Below are 21,398 nucleotides of genomic sequence, written 5' to 3' on the forward strand. Positions count from 1 at the left end.
GTTAAATGACTTACGAGCTCCTCCGGAGCCGAGCCGGAGCCAGAAGATGAAGATGCCGCTCCAGACGATTGACTTGACTTGGCCGTGGAACGTGCTCCTTGCCCCGGTTCCTGTCCTGTCCCAGCCTGTCCTGCATCATTTGCTGAATTGCCGCTACGTGCGGCATTATCGGCCACAAAAAATCTCGGCCAGACGATTTTGCAACCCGGCTGCCATTGCCGTTGCTATTGATGAGGTCGAATTTAAGGTTGAGGAAATTGCAGAGACGCCCGACCATATTTGCCTTTGGCTTTTTAATGAGACCCCTTGGTTCGTTTGGGTTTCCTCCGTTCGGATCCGCCTATCTTAGGTCAGTTTCCGCTCTTCCACGCTGCCCGCCGCATCATTTGTTAATGTTTTCCCAAGACATTTAGGAAAACGGACCCCCTCGAAACCCCAAAAGTATACAGCACAATATGATTGTTATTTATCTGTTAAAAAAAAATATTCTACAGATAAGATACCGCACTCAAAAAGAAATATATTATTCGTTTTTGATACCCTGGAGATTATTGTATGGAGGATATGTTTTTTAAATCAAATGGCATGTTGTACAATTATTACATAAATAATAAAACTTATTTTGAGTTTAACTTATTTAGAAACTCAAAAATAAATTATGGAGAAATAAAATTTGGTTTAGTTAAAAGATTATAAAGGTGTGAGCAAACAACGATTAGGGAAGACGAGAACAAAAGATTGCCTTACCTTTTCAAATTAATTAAATAAAAACGTACTTAATTACAAATTAAATCAACTCATTCCATAATAATCCCCTTATTTAAAATTTACTTAAGTAATTTTCTGTCAGTGCACACAATCTCAAGACTTTCAACCCGTAATCTTTAAATGATAGAGTTTAATCTCTCCCCTTAGTTTGACCTGCAATTCTGCTTTCGTCTGATGAAAACGTTATATTTGAAAGCCCGCTTGTTTTGTCAGTGCCAACAATAAATATTTATTGAGGCCGCCCACAGCTAGAAAACACATGAAATTAGCCAACAATAGAGAGCCACGCCCATTTCTGGCTGGCATTCTAATTTATTTATCACACCTCAGGAGACAGCAAGCTGCATATTTTCATATGCTGGGGGCAAATTTCATTTTAAAAAGCAAAACAGGAAGTACTACATACAAACATATGTATATCAATCTACGCTGAACCTCAATCAGTGGGAAAATGGCCGCAAACACAGCGAGCAGCCCACCTGACTGGCACAATTCCTCACCTGTCTGTGCGTTTTGTGTGCCTGTGCCTAATTGTATGTGTTTGTATGGCCAAAACTATGAGGATGCTGCTGATGTGTTTGCTGCGTTACGTTGCTGCTGTTGTTGCAGCAATTGTTGCTGTTATGGCAGCCATAGTGGGTGTTGTTGCTTCTTTTGTAGCTTGTGCTTTTTTGGGGGGTGAATTGCTGCTTTTGTTGCTTCTTCTATTGCAGTTATTGCTGCTTTTTTTGCAGCTGTTGTTGCTTCTGCTTTTGTTGGTAATATGGTTGCTGCTTTTCTAGTTTTTGCTTGCTTTTGCTGCAGCAATTGTTAGTTAGTTTAGGTACATAGTTCCCACTTCCATGTTTTATTAGTTTCTTCTTGACCTGCCGCGTTCCACCACCGATTGTGTGGTGCTGTGAATTGCATTTGCGGTCAACACAAAAAGCATTTTACCCGCCAGGTGCGAGGCCTTAGTTTTATTTGTTCTCTCCGTTCATTTAAATTGCCATTAGGTGCGGCTTTGGTCGGACTCATCCTTTAATTTGGGGAAATGCCACAGCATTACGACGGCGGCCACAACTACTTACTTCCCATAAGTGTATGTGTGAGATAGTCGCACATTTCCGTCTGCCCGTTGGGTTTTCTTTGCGGGGATTTTGTCAACCATTTTCTATTTTTATTTTTATTTTTCTTTCCCCCCTCAGCTTTGCACTAAATATTCAGCAGTACAGACACCCCAGCCTGCCTCTCAGGTTGCTCACTTTGGCTTTACTTTTTGCTGCTGCCACTGCTGCCTGGGCTGTGCTGTTGGTGGTGCTGTTTTTGTCGGGCCAACAGCTCGGGAGGTTTGTTTTTAATTAAAACAACAATGCAGTGCCAGAGCCACACTTCCGTCCGTCCTTCCGTCCGGCATCTAACCCGCTTTTGCACATATTATTTCCCGCTCGCCCGGTGACTGACTGACTTGTTGCTGTTGTTCCTGCCGCTGCTGCTGTTGCTCGTGTGTTTTACTTTTGCGCTTACAATTTCATTTTGCCCCGTTTTTTGTCCCTGGCCCTGCCCCTCTGGCAGCATCTGCCCTCTTTGTTTTGGCCTGGCCCTTGTGTGTGTGTGTGTGTGTGTGTGTGTTTTGTGTGAAAAGTGATAAGTGAAATATGCTTTTTCAGCTGCATTTTCAATTTAGTCGTTCAATGCAATTCCAATTGGATATTGCCAATGGCCAAGTTACAACAGGGCAACTCTCGGTTCCCCATGGTAAATGGAAATAAAAAAGGCAACGGTGGTGGCTAGCATTGGCCCCCTGAAATGCTCAAAATTGATCCGTTCAGACAGAACTCGTTTAATTGAGACTGAAATAAAATGAATTCCCGGTGCATTGTGTGGGTTGCACCTTTATGACATGACAACTGCATAAAAGGGACTTCTATCAATCACGATTACACAGGGAGAAATTCGATTTTATGTTGATCTTAAGAGCTGTTGTAATAAATTGTTCTTATAAGAGACTTTTATAGCTTGGAAATTAGAATAAAAGCGTCAAGAAACAGGAAGATAGGACACCAGTACTAAGGGAACGCTTAAAGCGAAAGCCAAGATTTTTATTAGAGTTTTAAAATGTTGTTAAGTCATTTATAAGCCATAATCTTTCTGGATAAATGAATTAAATACCCAAATAAATCAATATCTTAAAACAATATACCAAAGTCTTATATTAAACCTGCTTTCCCAAATTAAGCTGCCAAGAAACAAGGACTTAAATTCTGCATTTCCCATATATATGTAGATTTGTGTCCCCACAGTGCATGTTTCCAAGAAATTTACCATACGAGGGTGGGATTGGCACTCGCCTCATCCAATTCCAATTCCAATTTACCCCTGCCACCTGCAAGTTCGCTGAACTTGTTGGCTAATTTCGAATGCAGCTCGCGGCACGACGTGGCCACCGCCAGCACCTGACAGCCACGTGACACTATCTGGTGGCCCTCCTCATTCCCCTCCTCCTTCTGCACCTTGACTGCAGAGTGTTGAATGGGCTTGTGGGCGTGGCACACACATACTAGGACTTCAATCTAGTGGGTGGGCTGCAAGTGCTGTAAAAAGTGCATTAGTGCGGATAATAATCTGGGGAAATGATCATTTACTGTCATTTTGGATTCGGACAAAAACAAAGTAGCCTTGCAGTTACAAGTATTCCGAGTCGACATGTAGCTTCGATAGATACAGATCATTCAAAAATAGCATAAACCAGGAACGGAAGCTTACAAAATTTTATAAATTTTAGTTGATATTAGTAAAAATACACAAATAAACGAAACAATCCCGTACGCAAAACCAAGTAAAAGAAACGCTGAAAATGTCTTTCAAACGGCTGCTGTTCGTGTGCATGGGTAAGATCTTTCACGTGTGTTGACTTTCCGGAATCTAACTAAAGATTTCTGGGGAACCAGGCAACTCCTGCAGCTCGCCCATGGCCGAGGCAATCATGCAGAGCCTGATGGTTAAGACCAGCATCTACTGGGAGGTGGATAGCGCCGGCCTGAGGACCTGGAACACTGGACGCAGACCTGATCAGCGCTGCCTGCGAGTGCTCCGTGAGCACGGTCTGCGTTCTGATCACTTCTGCCGTCAGGTCAGCTTAAAATTTTAAATATGCAACATTATCTAAATTATACCATATATGGCCTTCTGGCTGACAGTTCTCCATGGATGACTTTGCCTACTTCGATTACGTGGTGGCCATGGATGAGACCGTTTACAAGGAACTCCAGCTTTGGGCTGAAGCCAACCGCTCTAGGGTGGACTCCGAGTTGTTACTGCTTAGTTCCTTTGGCCAGGATGGCCAGACGGCCTTTATCCACAACCTTACCCCGGTGAGTTTGACTCCTGATCCTTATCCTATCATTATCGGATCCTTATTTACTCTTTCTAATGCAGACCTGCAAGCAAAGTATATTTAGGGCCGCCTATTACCAGATCAAGGAGTGCTGCAAGCAGCTCATCCTTCTCCAAAAGGTAGACATTGTTAGGTACGAGGTGCCCAGCTCCGAGGATAATGCCTACTTTGACAACAATCCGGCTGAGATTTCTGAGAGCATCCGATCCACTGGCGGACAAACTACATCCTCCAAGATGGACCTTTACTACTCGAAGGCCTCTCACAGTAAACAGCACTGCCCGCCGGCTTCCACAGAGATGAATTGCTGCCAGGAGGAGGGAACACGACGAAAGCTCTGCCAGAAGTGCGGCCAGAAATTTCTTGCAACGTTATGAGCTTGAGCTTGGACTGCCGGACAACCCACCTCCAATTTAGATGGATTCAGAGGCTCTTTGATCTTGAGACATTGATTATTAAGCGTATGCACCTGAGTCTGAGAATGTGACTTGAGTTGGAATTAAAAAAGAAAAATAAAAAACTTTTATCTGGCAGCTGTCCGTCGTTTATAAGTCTTTGCCCTGCCCCCCTTGTTACGCCTAATTGGCTTAAAACCTGGCTATAAAGGGCTGTTTTTCTTAGCAGTCCAGCTCAGATCGAGTTCGATGAAGGGGCAGCGGGCAGCTGAGCATGGAGCGCAGTCATTTGCCAGAGACGCCATTGGCCTTGGCCCTTTCTGGGCCACGGTTTGAGGCCCAGTCGGGCGGCAATGGTTCCGTGCTGGATAATGTGAGTAGAGTGTGAGGCTTCTGACCTAATTTATAATATAATTTTATGATATCTACTTTCTCGCCAGGTGCTGCCCGACATGGCGCACCTCGTGAACCCTTACTGGAGCCGCTTCGCACCTATGGACCCCATGATGAGCAAGATTCTAGGCCTTTTCACCCTGATCATCCTGATTATATCCTGCTGCGGCAATGGAGTGGTTGTTTACATTTTTGGAGGAACTAAATCGTTACGCACTCCTGCGAACCTCCTGGTTCTCAACCTGGCCTTCTCGGACTTTTGCATGATGGCCTCGCAGTCCCCGGTGATGATCATCAACTTTTACTACCAAACCTGGGTACTGGGTCCTTTGTGGTGTGACATCTACGCCGGCTGTGGTTCCCTCTTTGGCTGCGTCTCCATCTGGTCCATGTGCATGATTGCCTTCGATCGCTACAATGTGATTGTAAAGGGCATTAATGGCACTCCCATGACCGTCAAGACTTCGATAATGAAAATCCTTTTCATCTGGCTGATGGCTGTTTTTTGGACCGTCATGCCTTTAGTGGGATGGAGCAGCTATGTGCCGGAGGGCAATCTGACTGCCTGCAGTATTGATTATATGACGCGTTTGTGGAATCCTCGATCGTATTTGATAACCTACTCCTTGTTCGTTTACTATACGCCGCTGTTCCTTATTTGCTACTCCTACTGGTTCATTATTGCCGCCGTGGCTGCCCACGAGAAGGCAATGCGGGAGCAGGCCAAGAAGATGAACGTCAAGTCGCTTAGGAGCTCTGAGGATTGCGACAAGAGTGCCGAGGGCAAGCTGGCCAAGGTGGCCCTAACCACCATCTCTCTGTGGTTTATGGCTTGGACTCCCTACCTGGTTATCTGCTATTTTGGTCTTTTTAAGATCGATGGCTTGACCCCCCTGACCACCATTTGGGGAGCCACCTTTGCCAAGACGAGCGCGGTATACAATCCTATTGTGTATGGCATAAGGTGAGAGGGGTTCTTTTGTTAATTAATAAATTCATTTAAATTAATTTCTAACAAATTCCTGCTTTGCCTTTAGCCATCCTAAATACCGAATAGTTCTCAAGGAAAAGGTGAGACCTTTAAGTAGATCATATTTTATAATATTTATTTATCAATCCCTGCAGTGTCCTATGTGCGTATTCGGCAACACCGATGAGCCCAAACCGGATGCACCTGCTTCCGATACAGAAACCACATCTGAGGCCGAGTCCAAGGCTTAGGCCTCCAAGAAAGATAAATGCAATTGCCTAAAAGAGGCACGAAAATGTAAAAAAAGGTAACCCGCAGCCATCATAAAGTGATTCAAAAATGTAAAAAAAAAATAACTAATAAAATTAAGTAAAAGACACGTTAATATATCGAAATTAAGAGATTCTCAGAGGGTATACAAAGTAAGCTTCCTTGTCTGTTAGTTTTAAATTTAAAGTAGAGCAAATAATTGAACACTTAAATGGGAATTCCCACACACACGCCCAACTAACGCGGTGCATGCACTCTCATTAGGGCCTGGCCTGGGGATTCAAGCTTGCGGAGGAGTGCCCTCCAATTTCATGAGAACTAGCTGCAGTGCCTGTCCCGGGACTAAGGGCCTGACAACTCGAAACGTCTCAGGCAGATTCATCTTCATTGACACACATTTCCACGCAGCTAATGTCGCTATTTGCTTTGTGCGGATTTTGTCTCGCGTCTAATGATTATAATTACGAAATGCTGCTTCCAGCTCCCGCACATTTACCTAATGAGCACTAGACAAGCCAGGACCCAGGACCTAGACCAAGCCAAAGCCCTCTAAAGCCACCCCAGCCCAGGGACTTGGCCCTCAAGAGTAGACAGTCTAATTAAAGTACAAGAGAGGGCGCAGGGAGGTCACAAAGAAAACAGCCAGCGATCGGAAATGGATTGGGATCTGTACTCGTCACTTTCTCAGCTTTGACAGATTGGTATTTTAGCCTGTTAAATAATCAAAATTGTTTTTTGTGTACACATCATGACTTGGAATTTTTAAATAATAAGTCTCTTCATCATTACAAAATGTCTTCAATTCTTTACTTTATTTTCTAAATGTTTTTGTAAACTTAAACCAATAACAATTATTATTTCATTTTTATACAAGTGCAAGTTTCAAAGAGATTCAGTTGACACCTTCTTTTAATACTTTGAGACTACCAAAACAAACTGAGACGCGATGCCCCAGAGGTGGCTCCATGGATGGCCCACAGCTCGCCGGCCAATTGACCCAAAGAGGCGTAATAGCCAGCTGTCAAGGCGTTGACACACGTCCTGTGCTGGTCCACATTCCTGGTGGCCTTCAGCTCAGTCTCGCAATGGGTTAGGCCCAATTTGAAGGTATCCAGCATATCCTGTCCCTCCTTTTGAGCCGAAGCTGTAACTGGCAGCTTCTCTCTGGTCACAACCCCAACGGTCTGGTAGACATTGTTGGCCCAGGCAATGGCCTGATCTACGGCCTCATATTGACCCCAGGCTTGTCCGCTCTTAAAGAAGAATTTTGTGTTAATTAAAATATAACAGTTATACTAACTTTAAACCCACCAGGCAGAGCAACACACAGACTGCGATCAGGGAAACACTCGACATCTTGGCTAAACCTTCAATAAGCAACTGAGATACAATTTTTCAAAAATTTGTAGATGTCTCTAGCTATCTTTATCTACAGCTGTGTTCACGGAAATAGCAGTGCGACAGAGGAACAACTTCAAAACGTTTTTTTGTACATATTCCTTTTTGCAAGCTGATCTATTGCACATTGTTTTTGTAAAATGGAACATAAAGATAAGAATCGAGAAAAAATTCCGTTAGATTTGCTCTACTTTTATGTTTTATTGATATTTTTTCACATATGCAGCTCGTTTTGGCCGATCACTGAAATAGCAGTTTTTAATTTTCTTTCGCAAAAAGTGCCGAAATTTCTTTTAATTTTGTAAAAAATTACTTTAATTAAGGTCGTTATTATAGTTTATACTATAATACACCTTTACAACGCAAAAAAAATTATTTTAGTGGGCGCAGGACCTCACTGCTCCATGAGAGAAAGATATCAGATAATTTAGCCTAGAAAGAAGGGGAAAACATGTAAAGAGTCTCCAAATCTTTGAAATTGTTCTTTTAAAATAGTTTATAAGTCATAAAATATGAACCGAACCCAAAAAAAACGGGGTACGATTCGCAAAACCCCAATTGTACAGGCTCGACGCGTACTTCGCTTCAGCAAAGCTCGTCCTTTTGCATCCTCTAGGGATATATGAGCGGGAATTGGCATGGGAATCAGTCATGGGACCATTCGCCGGGGACTTATTGAATAAATTTTAGATTCGCGAAGTCCATGGAAAATGTCACTGCTTGGTTATAGGCATATCAAGGCCAGATTGGAGTTCGCGAATAGCCCCTTGAACTGCCACTTTTCAAATGGCGTAATATCCTTTGGACAAATGACTCCAAACTGGTTTTATTTGGTGGAATAGGACAAGACAATATGTCCGTCGACCCCCAAATAGATAGTACCCCCCAAACCATACGCTGAAGACAGTAAAACACGGTGGCCTAAAAATCATGGTATGGGTATACTTTTCATACAACGTTTTAGGTCCCGTAAATATGATCGGTGGGATCAAAGACCATTATGTTTACGTCTAAATATTAAAAACTGTCTTGCAGCCGTATCCTGAGGAAAATATGCCATTAATTTGAACATTTCAGCAGTATAGTGACCCTAATCATACCATCAAGGTAGCCAAGGAGTGGGTTCTTAATGAAAAAGTGGATGCAATGCCATGGCCTGCACAGTCCCCGGATATAAATCCGATCGAAAACTTATGGGGGACATCAAGGGCTACTTATTAAAGAAGTTTCCGACTTCTAAGATGCAGCTTTGGCAATTTGTGCAGGAGGAATGAGGCCATATTCCCCTCAAGCATTGCTAAGACTTGGTGGACTCCATGCCACCCAGGTATGAGGCTATGATAGCTTCTAAAGGCTATTTAACAAAATATTAGATCATAGTCAATTGGAATTTAAGAAGAAATAGGTTTCTTATACGAAATTTTTAAATTTATGAAGAATTTTAGTTTTTCACTGCTATTTCAATGATCGGCATAATATAGACCTTTTTTGTTGTTATTAGCTATATCTTCTAAAAGGTTTATGTTACCTAAATTAAATGATTGTGGTATTGTTAATAATTAAATATACTAAGCTTTTATGAAAAAAAAATTTATGAAAATAGTGTTTGTAACAGGATTTTCCGATCTTAAACGTGCAGGTCGTTGGGCACTGCTATTTCCGTGAACACAGCTGTATATTTATCTTTTGTTTGTTTCTTGATAGGGTTTACTGTACCCCTTATCTGTGTCTTTGATATCTAGATAGCCTCAACCCCATTATGTTGTATATGCTCATAACTCTTGGGATAACTTTGTATAATTAGATGGCTTTATCAGCGGCCAACGGAAGTGGCAGTAGCAGGTGCCAAAAGCAAACAGCGAGCGGCTAAACACCATTAAAGCCAGGGATCACTAAATTCGGACATTGGTCGAGGAGAGATTTAAGAGATTTACTAATTTTCCAACCCCCCCAACATTATGGTGAACTAACGAACTCTGACAGAGGCCAAAAGCCGCAGAAATTTCGTTGCCTACTTTGGGGGCTGCGTCCAACTTTTGCATCAAAACAAAAGCCGCAAACCCAAAACAAATTTACATACATGCACTTTTAAAAGAGTGTCCTACCAGTGTGTGTGTGTCAACCCCCCGCTTTTTGTTTTTGCTAACCAATTTTGGCATATATATATTTAGTTGGGCAGCCCCGAATGCGGCTGGATTTTATTTTGTGCCTGGAATTACCATTTTTTGCTGCTGTTGCGTGAATTTCAAATGCCGCAACTTTTGCATTACCAAAACAGAGCTTAGGTTTCAGTTTGGGGGGGGATGGCAAGTGGGCTGCTCGAGGAGTTCGCGGCTAACACTACACGAAACTTTGCCAAGTTGCGGCAACAGCGGCTGCTGCTCATCCGCCGTTGTTGTAATGACAACGGCCGTAGCCAAGTTTCAATCTTGAAATATTTCAATTAAGTGGCTCAAACTTTGCACTCCCCTATTCCAAGGGGTGTGTTGTGTGTGCCGGTGTTTGGAAATTTACATTTAATTACACATTTCAAGTTGAATTTGAATTTAAATTCATCCTTCCTGGGGCTTAAGGTCGTTAAGCCAAGCCAAGTCCTGGGACCTCCTCGAATTCATATGCAAATGCCATATCGAAGCGAATGGAATCGAAGGACATGCCAGGATAATTGAGGCTGCATTGGCACATAAATCAACATTTGCCGCTGCAACTCAGCTCAATGCAAGCGAGCTGAACTCCTGGCCCCCAAAATGAGGTCCAATTGAGAGCCAAATCATGCACTGGAAACAATTTGGCAGCGTCAATTGATAAATGCATAAAAGAGCTGTCATAACCCGTCACAAAGGAGACTAGGAGGGAAGGGGAGGGCAAGGCTAACGACTGCCAAAGGAGGGGGAAACCCTGTTCAAATATTTGGCCAAAATGCGTCAAGTTCCAGCGATGGTCTGGGTCACGCTCAAGTGTGCGTGACAGTGTTGGCCTGTTGGCCCATTTAAAACTATGGAAATATAGGTATTTTGAATCGGAGTACTTTGAAGGACTTTAACTCTTAAGTCCTGACCTTAACTTCTGCTTCTTAGACATTTTTAAACGTTTATTAAAACGCTTAATCAAGATTAGTTCTCTAATTTTTGTGTTCTAATTGAGAACACCTTTCTCTTTTCGCCAGGATACCAGCATTCCCATTTGATGGTTCACGTTCCCCGGCAGGACTAAATTCTAGCTGGTAAATTTTGCTGACGTGAGCAGCCAAGTATTTGCCTTCCAAAAAGCGTCAAGGAGGCAAGGAGCCAACGCTAAAGTTCGTAATTCCCGATGGGAAATTTAATAAAGCGCCGGAATGCAGAGCCCAGCCGGCCGGCCACATCAAAGCGCGGCCTAGGTCAGGACCTAAGAGTTCTGCCAAAGAGCCACCACTCACCCCTTTCCCCTCTAAAGTATAAGCTTCAAGAATTCCTGCATTGAGCTTATTTAAATTTTATTGCATCTATGTTGGTCGATTGCTAAGGATTAAGGGTTATTAAATAAGGGAGCTGAGAGCAGGAAGAAAGAATCGAGTCCTGCCAGTGTTTTTTAGGCAGGAGCCACTGTGCTGGAGGCGGCGGAGAGGCGCGCCTGCCACTCATCATCGATGGCCTTCAACTGGTTCTTGGACGCGGTCAGCAGGGGCTTCACACAGCGGATCTGGAGCCAGGGCAAGGTGGCGTTGTTGCAGCTGCTGATGGCCTCCTCGGAGTTGGCCACCACATCCTGGACGCGCTCGGCCAGATCGGCCGGGAAGCCAGGCTGGGACAGCAGGCGCTCGGCCTCGCGCTGCAGGACAATCGATTGGAAGAAGCTGGAAATGGAGGCGCCTCCAAACGGAGCCGAGGGTCCAACGGGAGCGGCAACTCCAGCGGCAGCTCCAGTGCCGGCACCACCGAAAATTCCATTCAGGAAGGGATTGAAGGCAGCGGCATAGGGATTAGCAGCGGCAAAGGGATTTCCGGTGAGGGGATTTCCAGCAGGAGCAGCAGGTGGATACTTGAAAATAAAATGGAAGAAAACTCGTAACAAAATAATCCTTGCGACAGAGAGGAAGAGCGAGAGAGAGTGGATAATCCTCACCTGGGCACTGGCACAGGCAATGCTGGCGGCCAATAGAACAATTGCGAATTTCATGTTTCTGTTTTATTTTTTTCTGAGTTCTTTGTGGATTCTCAGTCGTTGTGGTTTCGTCGAGACTAATTGCCAGCTCCACTGCGGTGCGGGGCTTTTATACGCCATGGCAAACAGGCCGAGACTTTGCTATCTCCCCGATTATATCTCAACTATATCTTTCTGCCGTGCGATTGAACTGATTTACATTGTTATTTGTTCGCCGCTGCTGCCAAGTCGCCTTCGGGGGTTATCTGCAGAGATAAAATTAAATAAAATAAAATAAAGAGTGTGTTGGGAGAATGTCGAAAAGTTGCTGCCTCATGCTGTGACGTCGTGGCTTTTTACAATCCCTGGAGGTTTATCTAGCACTTTCAGGTTGAAAATCGGTAGCACCTTTTGGTCAGATAAGCTTAATTACCCATTTGGCAAAGACTGTGGAATGCTGATGCATAATTGCACAAAATGACAATTATTTTTGAAATCCAGTTTGAGTCAGCGTGGACTTGTCTTGTTTTTAGGGTATGTTTTTAATAGTTTCCGGTGAGTGTTGGTATATTTTTATCATAATAAGATTATAAAACTATAACTACAGGCGATTTTATGGAAGTAAACAGAAAACTTTAATTATCTAGATATATTTGAATGCAACACTCTTAAGAGGTCATGTGACGGTTTCAAAAAATAGAAAATTATTTATGCAAAAAAATTCTTCCTTAACTATTTACATTAAGTGCTTAAAAGGATTATTCGATATCCAATGTCGTACTGAAAAAACATGCTCTTCAGAGCAGTTTACTGCCGCAATGATTATTTCTTTTGCGTTTTTCTCGAAACCATGTTTTTCCAACTGTTGAACGATTTCTTAAAAACGACTTAACCGATTGTCCTGAAATTTTCAGAATGTGTTCAGAATATATGCAGACATTGCATAAACTAGGAACTTTTAGATAGGTCAAGGAGTTTTGTTTTTACACTACAAAATGAACACAAAAAATATTCGTTTTTCAAAAAAAAAAAAAATCAAAGTAGAGCCAAATTCTTATATTTCAATATTTTCAAAATATCCTAGTCTATTCCGTATCCGCATTTATCCAGATCATAACTGTATTTAGATTGTGGAAATCGACCTTGCCAGTTCCCCAGAATCGTGTTGACCATGACAGTACCTTATTTTTCCGTGTAGTACTTCGGCTCCCTATATCTCGGAAATTTTGCAATATATTGACTTGCAAAAAATGTTGAAAAATACTTTATACTTTACTTAATAAATGTTAAATAATTCAGATTACTGAGTCTTAAGCGTTCTTCAGGAAAATGTTTTAAGGATTTAAGCGTCAAACTGGAAAAAAATATCAAGAATTAACAGTATTAATCTTTGCATCTATAGGTCCGCTCATATTTGAATTTAACGGACGTAAAAGTATTCGTTTATATTCAGATGTGGTTCGAGTATCAGGTGTGGTTCGAATATCCGGTGTGGATGTTTTAGGAGAAATTCCCACTTTCTTCGCACCACGGTCACACTGAAATTGTTGTACCCAACCGAGATATTGATTTTTGGAGGAAAAACGCGACCCCAAAAACGCCCCCGCCCCCGCCGCGCGCACGACGTGTAGTAGTAGTAACGAAGCGACGACACACCACACACACGGTCCTTCAAACATTACGCAGCCCCAAGGTTCCGCGGTCCGTTACGTTCTGGAAAAAAATCGAATCCGAAGAAAGCAGCGGGCAGAACGTGCCGAGCAAGCGAAGCGAGTGAAAGTGCCAGCGGAGAAGTAGAACTCGAAATTAATAGTCGTTCCCGTACTCTAATCAGCATTTGCGCCACAGCTTCCACGAAGGCATCGCGGCGCAGAAGAGCCACCCAGCAAAAGCGGGGGAGAAGAAGGGAATACCCAAACGAAAAGGTACCACAAGGTAGCAGCACCACCCGCGCAGCTCAGCAGCAGAGACGCCAGCAGCGGCAGCGGCAGCGCAGCAGGAGGAAAAGCGAGGAGAGGAAAAGTGCACGACGCGTAAGTCTTCCAAACGTTAAAAATAGCAACAACGCAGCCAGCCAGCGATATTGACATTGAGGCGAATCCGAAATCGAAAACGAAATCAAAACTCGAGTCTCGACTAACCCAACCAACCCGTTCACAGCCACCGCGTCTTTGGCCCCCACTGGAAAGCCAGTGATTGCAACACCACCTCCACACCACATCCCCCCGGCGAGCAGGAAAAACCAGCAGCAGCACCATGGCTTTCGCCGGACTAAAGAAGCAGATCAACAAGGCCAACCAGTACATGACCGAGAAGATGGGTGGCGCCGAGGGCACCAAGCTGGACATGGACTTCATGGAGATGGAACGCAAGACGGACGTCACCGTGGAGCTGGTTGAGGAGCTGCAGCTGAAGACGAAGGAGTTCCTGCAACCGAATCCCACGGCGCGGGCCAAGATGGCCGCCGTGAAGGGCATCTCGAAGCTGTCGGGTCAGGCCAAGTCCAACACGTACCCGCAGCCGGAGGGGCTGCTCGCGGAATGCATGCTGACTTATGGGAAGAAGCTCGGCGAGGACAACAGCGTGTTCGCGCAGGCGCTCGTCGAATTCGGCGAGGCGCTGAAACAGATGGCCGACGTCAAGTATTCGCTGGACGACAACATCAAGCAGAACTTTTTGGAGCCACTGCACCATATGCAGACCAAAGACCTCAAGGAGGTAATGCACCATCGCAAGAAGCTGCAGGGCCGGCGGCTGGACTTTGACTGCAAGCGTCGCCGGCAGGCCAAGGACGATGAGATTCGGGGTGCCGAGGACAAGTTTGGTGAATCGCTCCAGCTGGCTCAGGTTGGCATGTTCAATCTGCTCGAGAACGACACCGAGCACGTGTCCCAGCTGGTCACCTTCGCCGAGGCACTCTACGACTTTCACTCGCAGTGCGCCGACGTACTACGCGGCCTGCAGGAGACGCTGCAGGAGAAGCGCTCCGAGGCGGAGAGCCGGCCACGCAATGAGTTTGTGCCCAAGACGCTGCTCGATCTGAACTTGGACGGCGGTGGCGGCGGCCTCAACGAAGATGGCACGCCGTCTCACATTAGTTCGAGCGCCTCGCCGTTGCCCTCGCCGATGCGCTCGCCCGCCAAGTCGATGGCCGTAACGCCGCAGCGCCAGCAGCAGCCCTGCTGCCAGGCCCTCTACGATTTCGAGCCGGAGAATCCCGGGGAGCTGGGCTTCAAGGAGAACGACATCATAACCCTGTTGAATCGCGTCGACGATAACTGGTACGAGGGAGCGGTGAATGGCCGCACCGGCTACTTCCCGCAATCCTACGTCCAGGTGCAGGTACCGCTGCCCAATGGCAACTAAAGCGTAGGATCCTGTCTCCCAACCGCTACCGCTACTCCCATCCCAATTATCCTCCCATATCCTATCAAAACTGAGCTGAAAACGTACGTAGAGATCGCGGAAGGGATTGGAGAACAATAATGTTGGTTTCGCCGCCATCAGAGGCGCAGCAGCGGCGCACATGCAAGCATATATATATATATAGTATATATATATACAAATAGTTGAATTAGAAGAGCGGGTTACTACGGATTACGGATTACGATATTACGAATTACGGCTTAGCTAGCACACAGAGCAGCACGTTGCGGCTAAAATATTCTTGGTGGCCATACAGCAAGCTAACTAAATTTTATGTGCGACAAATTTTACCAGTTGGCAACACAATAATTAACAAATTAAATTACGAGTTAAATTAATGTACTATACGTATGTATAACTAACTAAATTTACGAGAAATGTTACGCGCCCCATAAGCGACTTCCTTGCGTTTTCAATTTTGATTCTCAAACAGAAGCAGCAGCAGCAGCAGCGTCTTAGTGCTAACTAACTCCACACAATAGATCAGCCGCCGTTCTATTAGCACACGTATTAGAACAGCTGGTCGAAAGCAAAGCAACCACTTAGCCAATTAACTAACTACCCATACTTTAACTTATCGATCACGGGTCTCTTTCTTTCGATCTTATTATGCCCCTATGTTGTTCCTTCCGGTCTCATTGTTGTAATTTAAGCCAACTTACCTTACCTACACCAAAGCGCTCTCTAAGCTGAGTCCCTTGAAAGGCTATATAATGTTCAAGATGCGTAACGGGGTAGAAGGGTAGAATGAAGGCACTACGCATCTTGCAGCTTATATTGTCTTGGCAAATAAGGCTATTATGCTACCTATCCACATCATACGCCCCGCATATAAATATATATTTATTGTATACCCAAGAATACCTATACCTACTCTACCTACGTATATATATTTGTGCGAAAACAATACTCCCCACACTCTATTCTAACGTTCTCTCGATGTTCGTTGTAAAATTGTAAAGAATACTTCGGAAATTCTAATTCAAAAAATGATGGAGACAAGCGAGAAATTTTTATCCTACTTTTTGCTCCTTTTTATGTGTGTTGTTTTTTTTGTTAATTATATACATAACAAAACTATATATTAAATGAAATCAAATATATATAAATATATATATATTTATTAAGCGTATTATCTACATGTATATTTATTATTATGTATTTATTATAAATTATACTGAGCAGCAACATAATGAAGTAAATACGAAACCAATATTAAAGTATATGAAAGCAAAGTAATGATGTAACAGAATCCTCCTAAACAATACCAACAAGCAGCATAACTCTAGTTAAACGATTTCCAGACAAAATGTTGATAATAATAAACGTAAACGTAAGCGAAACCAGTCAAGTCAATCGAAGAAGCATAGCAACAACACTTACAAAAACCTACTAACTAAAGCGTTTACTAACCGCAACTCTAGATCAAATATTTATGTATTTAAAGAGGAACCCGAGAAAAACAAAAACGAAATAAACAAACAGACGAGAAATGCTATAAAAATATTAAAATAGTCTCATGTTGGCATATAAACGAAACAAGCATATATCACCGATGTTCCCGTTTTCGATTCCGATCAAATGATGTGGAAATCGGTATTCATCATAAAAGCGTTTCCATTGATAATTATCTAAATCGTTAATTCAATTTAAATACTCCGATTTTAAATAAGAAAAACATTTGAAAATTATTGCAAAAACCAAAAAGATCTTTCCTACAAATTCCGATTCCCCCAATTTAGATTGGAATGTCAGCGGGAACAGGGCCGTATAAAAGTAATATATACACAGATATATACAGAAAGCGAAATTGAATTGAAATCCATGCAACTTGTGTTGATAATAAATTAGTTAAAAGCCGAAAAGGCGACGAAAACAATTTAACAGAATTATATTTGAGAGCGAAGATGAAACATTTGCCCCCGGCCAGACCGAACATTTCCAGAGGGGCCCCATCTGGGGACCCTCAGCATCGGACTTATCTGGACAATATCGACGCAGTGACGAGGGCCGAAGAAGTGTAAACAATAATAATTGTAATTATGCATTTGTGTGGGCGGAACCTTAAATAATATACATTATAAACTATATAATAATTACGCTAAAAACAAACTGATGACCTAATTTATGCAAACCAAAATTAATAAAATTTAATTTTTAATGTGTCTTTCGTTCAAAGTCATAAATGAGAAAAAGAGCCAAACCAGCCTGTGTGTGTTTCCTTTTATACTCTTTGATATTTACGAGCTGACCTTAAAGCACGTCCGTTCCGCCCAGTTGCCGCCCCTTTAACAGCCTTGGCCCAGCCATTCGGTCTGTGCCTGTTGTGTAACACTGACTCTGATCTCGGATGCTGCAGGGTCATGAGGGGGGATGGGTGGATAACAGCGGCGCCACCAATAAACCCGAGCAGCATTGAAATTTTCGATTTTCCACACAGACACACGAGTACGAGCCACCCCCAAGGCAAGAGCAGCGGCAGCAGCAGCAACAGCCTCCACATCCTCCAGCCCCTGCATCCCCAAGGCTCCCCAATGGGCATGACATTGAAACGTGACGCATCCACCCCGTGAATCTCCCGACGCCACCCTAAAGTGGCTGAGGTCATGCCGTCAGGATACGAGTGTTTGCCAGTCTGGGACTGATGCAACCTCTCGGAAGCTGGCTGAAAAATTTGCCCTTTTCCGAGAACTAACATAGATGCGTGACGAGTGCTGTGGGGGCCACTTGGTGAACGAAATAACAAGGGCAACCGGCGCCAAGAGGTAGTTCTTTAAAAAGGTAATTGAATTGGAAAATTATGGCAAAAAGAGTTTATTTTAAATTCTATGCTTTCAAGGCTTTTCCTAAATGTTTTCTCTTAATTCTTGGTAAAGAGAAAAATTGTTTATAATTTGTGTGCAATTTTGATAAACATTTGTACCTAAATGTATTTTATTTAGCAATGATATTATGGGATTTCAGATAAACTATAATAATTGTTTAGTTAGTTAATAGTTAGTTGTTTATTAATTAGTTTACTTTTACAATACCTATTTTCCTGGCAAAAATTGTAACCACTTTGGAAGTGAAAAACAGTAAAATGTTTGTGTTATCAGCACTTTTGATTGTTTTTTTATTGTCGATGCGATAAGACTGGCACCACTATCTACAGAATACTTAGGTTATACGTTTGTAGGGTATTATAGGAGGTCTAGGCAATCTCATACTCCTCGTACTGACCGAGGATCCTACGATTGGGCCTCTGCAGAGCCTCGTGTCCCAGGGTCAGGCAAACTGGTTGCTCCTTGAAGACGCCCTGTTCCTGAAGCACGGCATGGGGGGCACAACGCCACGGATCCTTGGTGGCCACCTGCCAGTCGAAGAGCTGCTGCTTAAGCTGCTTAAGAGTGCCACTATACTTGGGCTTCTCGGCCAGATTTACTCGCTCCAGCGGATCCGCCTTGATGTCAAACAGCTCCCACTCGGGTCGCTGGTAGTATTGCAACAGAGATCGATACCAAGGTAGCGGTTGCTTGGTTATGGTGGCATTCAGTATCTGCTGGAAGGTGGGCGAGGTGTAAAAGTCCTGGTCAATGGGGAAGTCCGCCCAAAAGTTAAGGTTGTGTATGAGCTTGTAGCGTCTATTCCTCACCATCCTCATGGGATAGGACATGGTTACTTCGTGCAAGTTGTGGCTGCCAAACACGGAATCGCTCTCCTTGATGGCAGGTTCCTCTTTCAGCACGGGAAAAATAGACTTTCCAGCAATCTTTGTGTCATTGGGCTTGGGTATCTCCAGAGCATCCAAGACAGTGGGGTATATGTCCAGGAGACTGACCATGGCAGCGGTGGTCTCATGATGGCGATCCTCCGTTTTGGGCGAGCGGACGATCAGCGGTGAGCGAATACCATGCTCGTAGAGATTCGTTCTGCCACCCGGAAAAGGTGGGCCATTGTCAGAGGTGTAGATCACAAGGGTATCCTCCGCCAAACCAGCCTGTTCCAGCTCCCGGACCATCAAGCCCACACCCTGATCCAACCGGGAAATGGTCATGTACTGAGCAGCCAGCTCCTGACGAACCACATCCGTATCCGGCAGCCAAGGGGGCACCTCCAGATTACGCCAGTCGTAGTAGATGGGTCGCCAGTCGGGAATGCTGCCCATTCCCTCCTCACCGCTACCCCAGCGCTCGCAGAATTCACCAAACTGGGGTGTAATGTGACCACAACGATGTGGGTCATGGAAGGCTACCATCAAAAAGAAGGGCTTCTTCTCATCCTTGGCCTGCTTCAAGAACTGGTGCGCATACTCCTTCATCCGGGTGATATTCCTACCGATCTGGTTGATCGAGTGCTGCTCTTCGGTTTGCTCGAAATCAAATCGGAAGTTGGCTGCTGCTCCCACATGTTTCTTGCCAATAATGCCACTCAAGATCCGACCACCACTTTGATCCCGCAGCAGATTGGACAGCGAACTCGTCTCCGGCAGCACATTGAAGTTGTGCTCGCCATTATGGAGTCCGTACATTCCACTAGAGTGACTGGCCTGGCCGGTGAGCAATTGTGCCCGACTGGGACTACAGCTGCTCACCGAGGTGAAGGCGTTGTTGAAGACCAGTCCCCGCTTGGCCAGAGCATCCAGATTGGGCGTCTGACAGAATTTATTGAGGTACGCTCCCGACTCGAAGCCGGCATCGTCGGCCAGAAGAAGCAGCACATTCTGGGGGGCAGAGGAGCCACCTCCAATCACCAGGAATAGTGGCCATAGCCACCGCAGCAACTGCATGGAAAATATATTTAGTTAATGATCCAAAAAAGAAATGAACTAGGATTTGCCCTAGGGTAGAAGGCAAGCCACTGAACGTCGTCACCACACTGAAGCCTGGTTCAAGAGAGTCCGATACTTTTCAAGTAATCGCAGACAGACCGACCCAGTCTCTCATTTCTCCGGCTCAGCTCAAGTCTTATTCAATTCCAGTTCCAGTTTTAATCTCTCTAACCCATCAAGAGCTCAGCGGGAGAGCCTCCCTAGGTACATTTACCATGGCCCGACTTTCATTCGGAGGCGGTTTGACTACAGTGGGCATTCGTTGAGGTAAACCAGTGAAGGAATATTTAAATTTTAAATAGGTAAATATTTTTAATATTATTTCTTTATTTAAAAAATTTTTGTATTTAAAATTTTTAAATATTTTATTTGTATTTTCTTAGGCAATAAAAGTCAAGAAAAATGTAATTTCTTAAAGTAAGAAACGTTCTATATTTACTATAAACAATATTTGGCATATATTACTTGTAAAATTAAAACATGAATAATAATTTTCAAAGATTACATATGAGCTTCACAGATTTTATTCATAAATTTTATAACTATATCCAGTATACACTTTTCACTTATATATATATTCAAAAATATCACATTCTTTCTCTGCTAATTTTAAATTCTTTCACTTAGTATCCCCGTAAAAATCTGTATATTTTTTTGATTCACTCTTTGTGTGAAAATTATAAGGCACCAGCTCTTCCACGACCTATATTTTCGTGACTACCATTTTATACATGTACATATGTATGTCCATTTAAACCAATTTCTGTCTATATATTTAAACAAGATGGACACCGGCCATTAGTTAATCAACACGTTGGTGTTTTTCAGATTTTATCATGACACACAGAAATGATAAAAACAGGCCCAAAGCCCAATTGGAACCACGTCAGGGTTCGTTACTTTTGCGCCAATCCCAAAGTGCGATGCTATATTTGCAAAAATATATGCATACATATAAATGTACATACATCAGTTTGTGTAGTTTGCACTTTGAGAAAATTACAAATATGATGAGTATTAAAAATGTTGTATACAAACTCTTAAACGTATACATTCTTCTTTCAATTCCAAACGAACTGCGACCAGTACTAAACCTCCTCTGGAAACCTCTTCAGGAAAATGGACAATACTTAGTAAGTAATATAAGAAACGTTCGAAAAAAGTAAAAAATATTATAAGTTAAAGAAAAATAATATAGAAAAACAAATACTTCAATAAATAATTCAATATTAATTTATAAAAATCTAAATCGTTTTGGATTGAGGTCTTATAACCAAGATTTTTATTTTAATTCAGAGTACCTCTAAAACCTTAAAAGAAAAATTTAATAACGAATATTTATTCATGCTCCTTTGATCAAATTTATTTCTCATTAAATTCTTGAAAAAATTATGTACACTTTTGAGCCTCTTTTATGTACCATTATATGGCCCAAACCACATTTTCCTCCAACAAGCTTTGTCAACCCAG

The 21,398-nt window shown here is 43.3% G+C and overlaps 6 protein-coding genes across 6 annotated transcripts; 3 read left to right on the plus strand and 3 right to left on the minus strand.

Moving 5' to 3' along the window:
- The first annotated feature begins 3,460 nt into the window (after positions 1 to 3,460).
- Positions 3,461 to 4,677, plus strand: LOC108085673 (low molecular weight phosphotyrosine protein phosphatase). The gene is made up of 4 exons (XM_017182366.3): positions 3,461 to 3,638; positions 3,699 to 3,880; positions 3,948 to 4,121; positions 4,186 to 4,677. The coding sequence occupies exons 1-4, from the start codon at positions 3,605 to 3,607 to the stop codon at positions 4,519 to 4,521; spliced, it is 726 nt and encodes a 241-aa protein (XP_017037855.1). The 5' UTR covers positions 3,461 to 3,604; the 3' UTR covers positions 4,522 to 4,677.
- A 96-nt stretch (positions 4,678 to 4,773) lies between these two features.
- Positions 4,774 to 6,287, plus strand: Rh2 (Rhodopsin 2). The gene is made up of 4 exons (XM_017182409.3): positions 4,774 to 4,912; positions 4,980 to 5,896; positions 5,970 to 6,003; positions 6,058 to 6,287. The coding sequence occupies exons 1-4, from the start codon at positions 4,814 to 4,816 to the stop codon at positions 6,151 to 6,153; spliced, it is 1,146 nt and encodes a 381-aa protein (XP_017037898.1). The 5' UTR covers positions 4,774 to 4,813; the 3' UTR covers positions 6,154 to 6,287.
- Positions 6,288 to 6,957: 670 nt separating this feature from the next.
- Positions 6,958 to 7,583, minus strand: LOC108085676 (uncharacterized). Its single transcript, XM_017182370.3, has 2 exons — positions 7,484 to 7,583; positions 6,958 to 7,425 (listed from the first exon to the last, which is right to left on the minus strand). Exons 1-2 carry the CDS (start codon positions 7,526 to 7,528, stop codon positions 7,096 to 7,098), a joined length of 375 nt encoding a protein of 124 aa, XP_017037859.1. The 5' UTR covers positions 7,529 to 7,583; the 3' UTR covers positions 6,958 to 7,095.
- Positions 7,584 to 11,020: 3,437 nt separating this feature from the next.
- Positions 11,021 to 11,830, minus strand: LOC108085706 (uncharacterized). The gene is made up of 2 exons (XM_017182421.2): positions 11,675 to 11,830; positions 11,021 to 11,590 (listed from the first exon to the last, which is right to left on the minus strand). Exons 1-2 carry the CDS (start codon positions 11,726 to 11,728, stop codon positions 11,141 to 11,143), a joined length of 504 nt encoding a protein of 167 aa, XP_017037910.1. The 5' UTR covers positions 11,729 to 11,830; the 3' UTR covers positions 11,021 to 11,140.
- Positions 11,831 to 13,209: 1,379 nt separating this feature from the next.
- On the plus strand, positions 13,210 to 16,461 carry EndoA (SH3 domain containing GRB2 like, endophilin-A). Its single transcript, XM_070286659.1, has 3 exons — positions 13,210 to 13,485; positions 13,541 to 13,725; positions 13,853 to 16,461. The coding sequence occupies exon 3, from the start codon at positions 13,949 to 13,951 to the stop codon at positions 15,056 to 15,058; it is 1,110 nt and encodes a 369-aa protein (XP_070142760.1). The 5' UTR covers positions 13,210 to 13,485; positions 13,541 to 13,725; positions 13,853 to 13,948; the 3' UTR covers positions 15,059 to 16,461.
- A 1,742-nt stretch (positions 16,462 to 18,203) lies between these two features.
- On the minus strand, positions 18,204 to 20,095 carry Sgsh (N-sulfoglucosamine sulfohydrolase). The gene has a single exon (XM_017182360.3). It carries the CDS (start codon positions 19,884 to 19,886, stop codon positions 18,312 to 18,314), a length of 1,575 nt encoding a protein of 524 aa, XP_017037849.1. The 5' UTR covers positions 19,887 to 20,095; the 3' UTR covers positions 18,204 to 18,311.
- Positions 20,096 to 21,398: the final 1,303 nt, after the last annotated feature.

Source organism: Drosophila kikkawai, chromosome 3R (assembly GCF_030179895.1).
Source record: "Drosophila kikkawai strain 14028-0561.14 chromosome 3R, DkikHiC1v2, whole genome shotgun sequence".
Classification (NCBI taxonomy): domain Eukaryota; kingdom Metazoa; phylum Arthropoda; class Insecta; order Diptera; family Drosophilidae; genus Drosophila; species Drosophila kikkawai.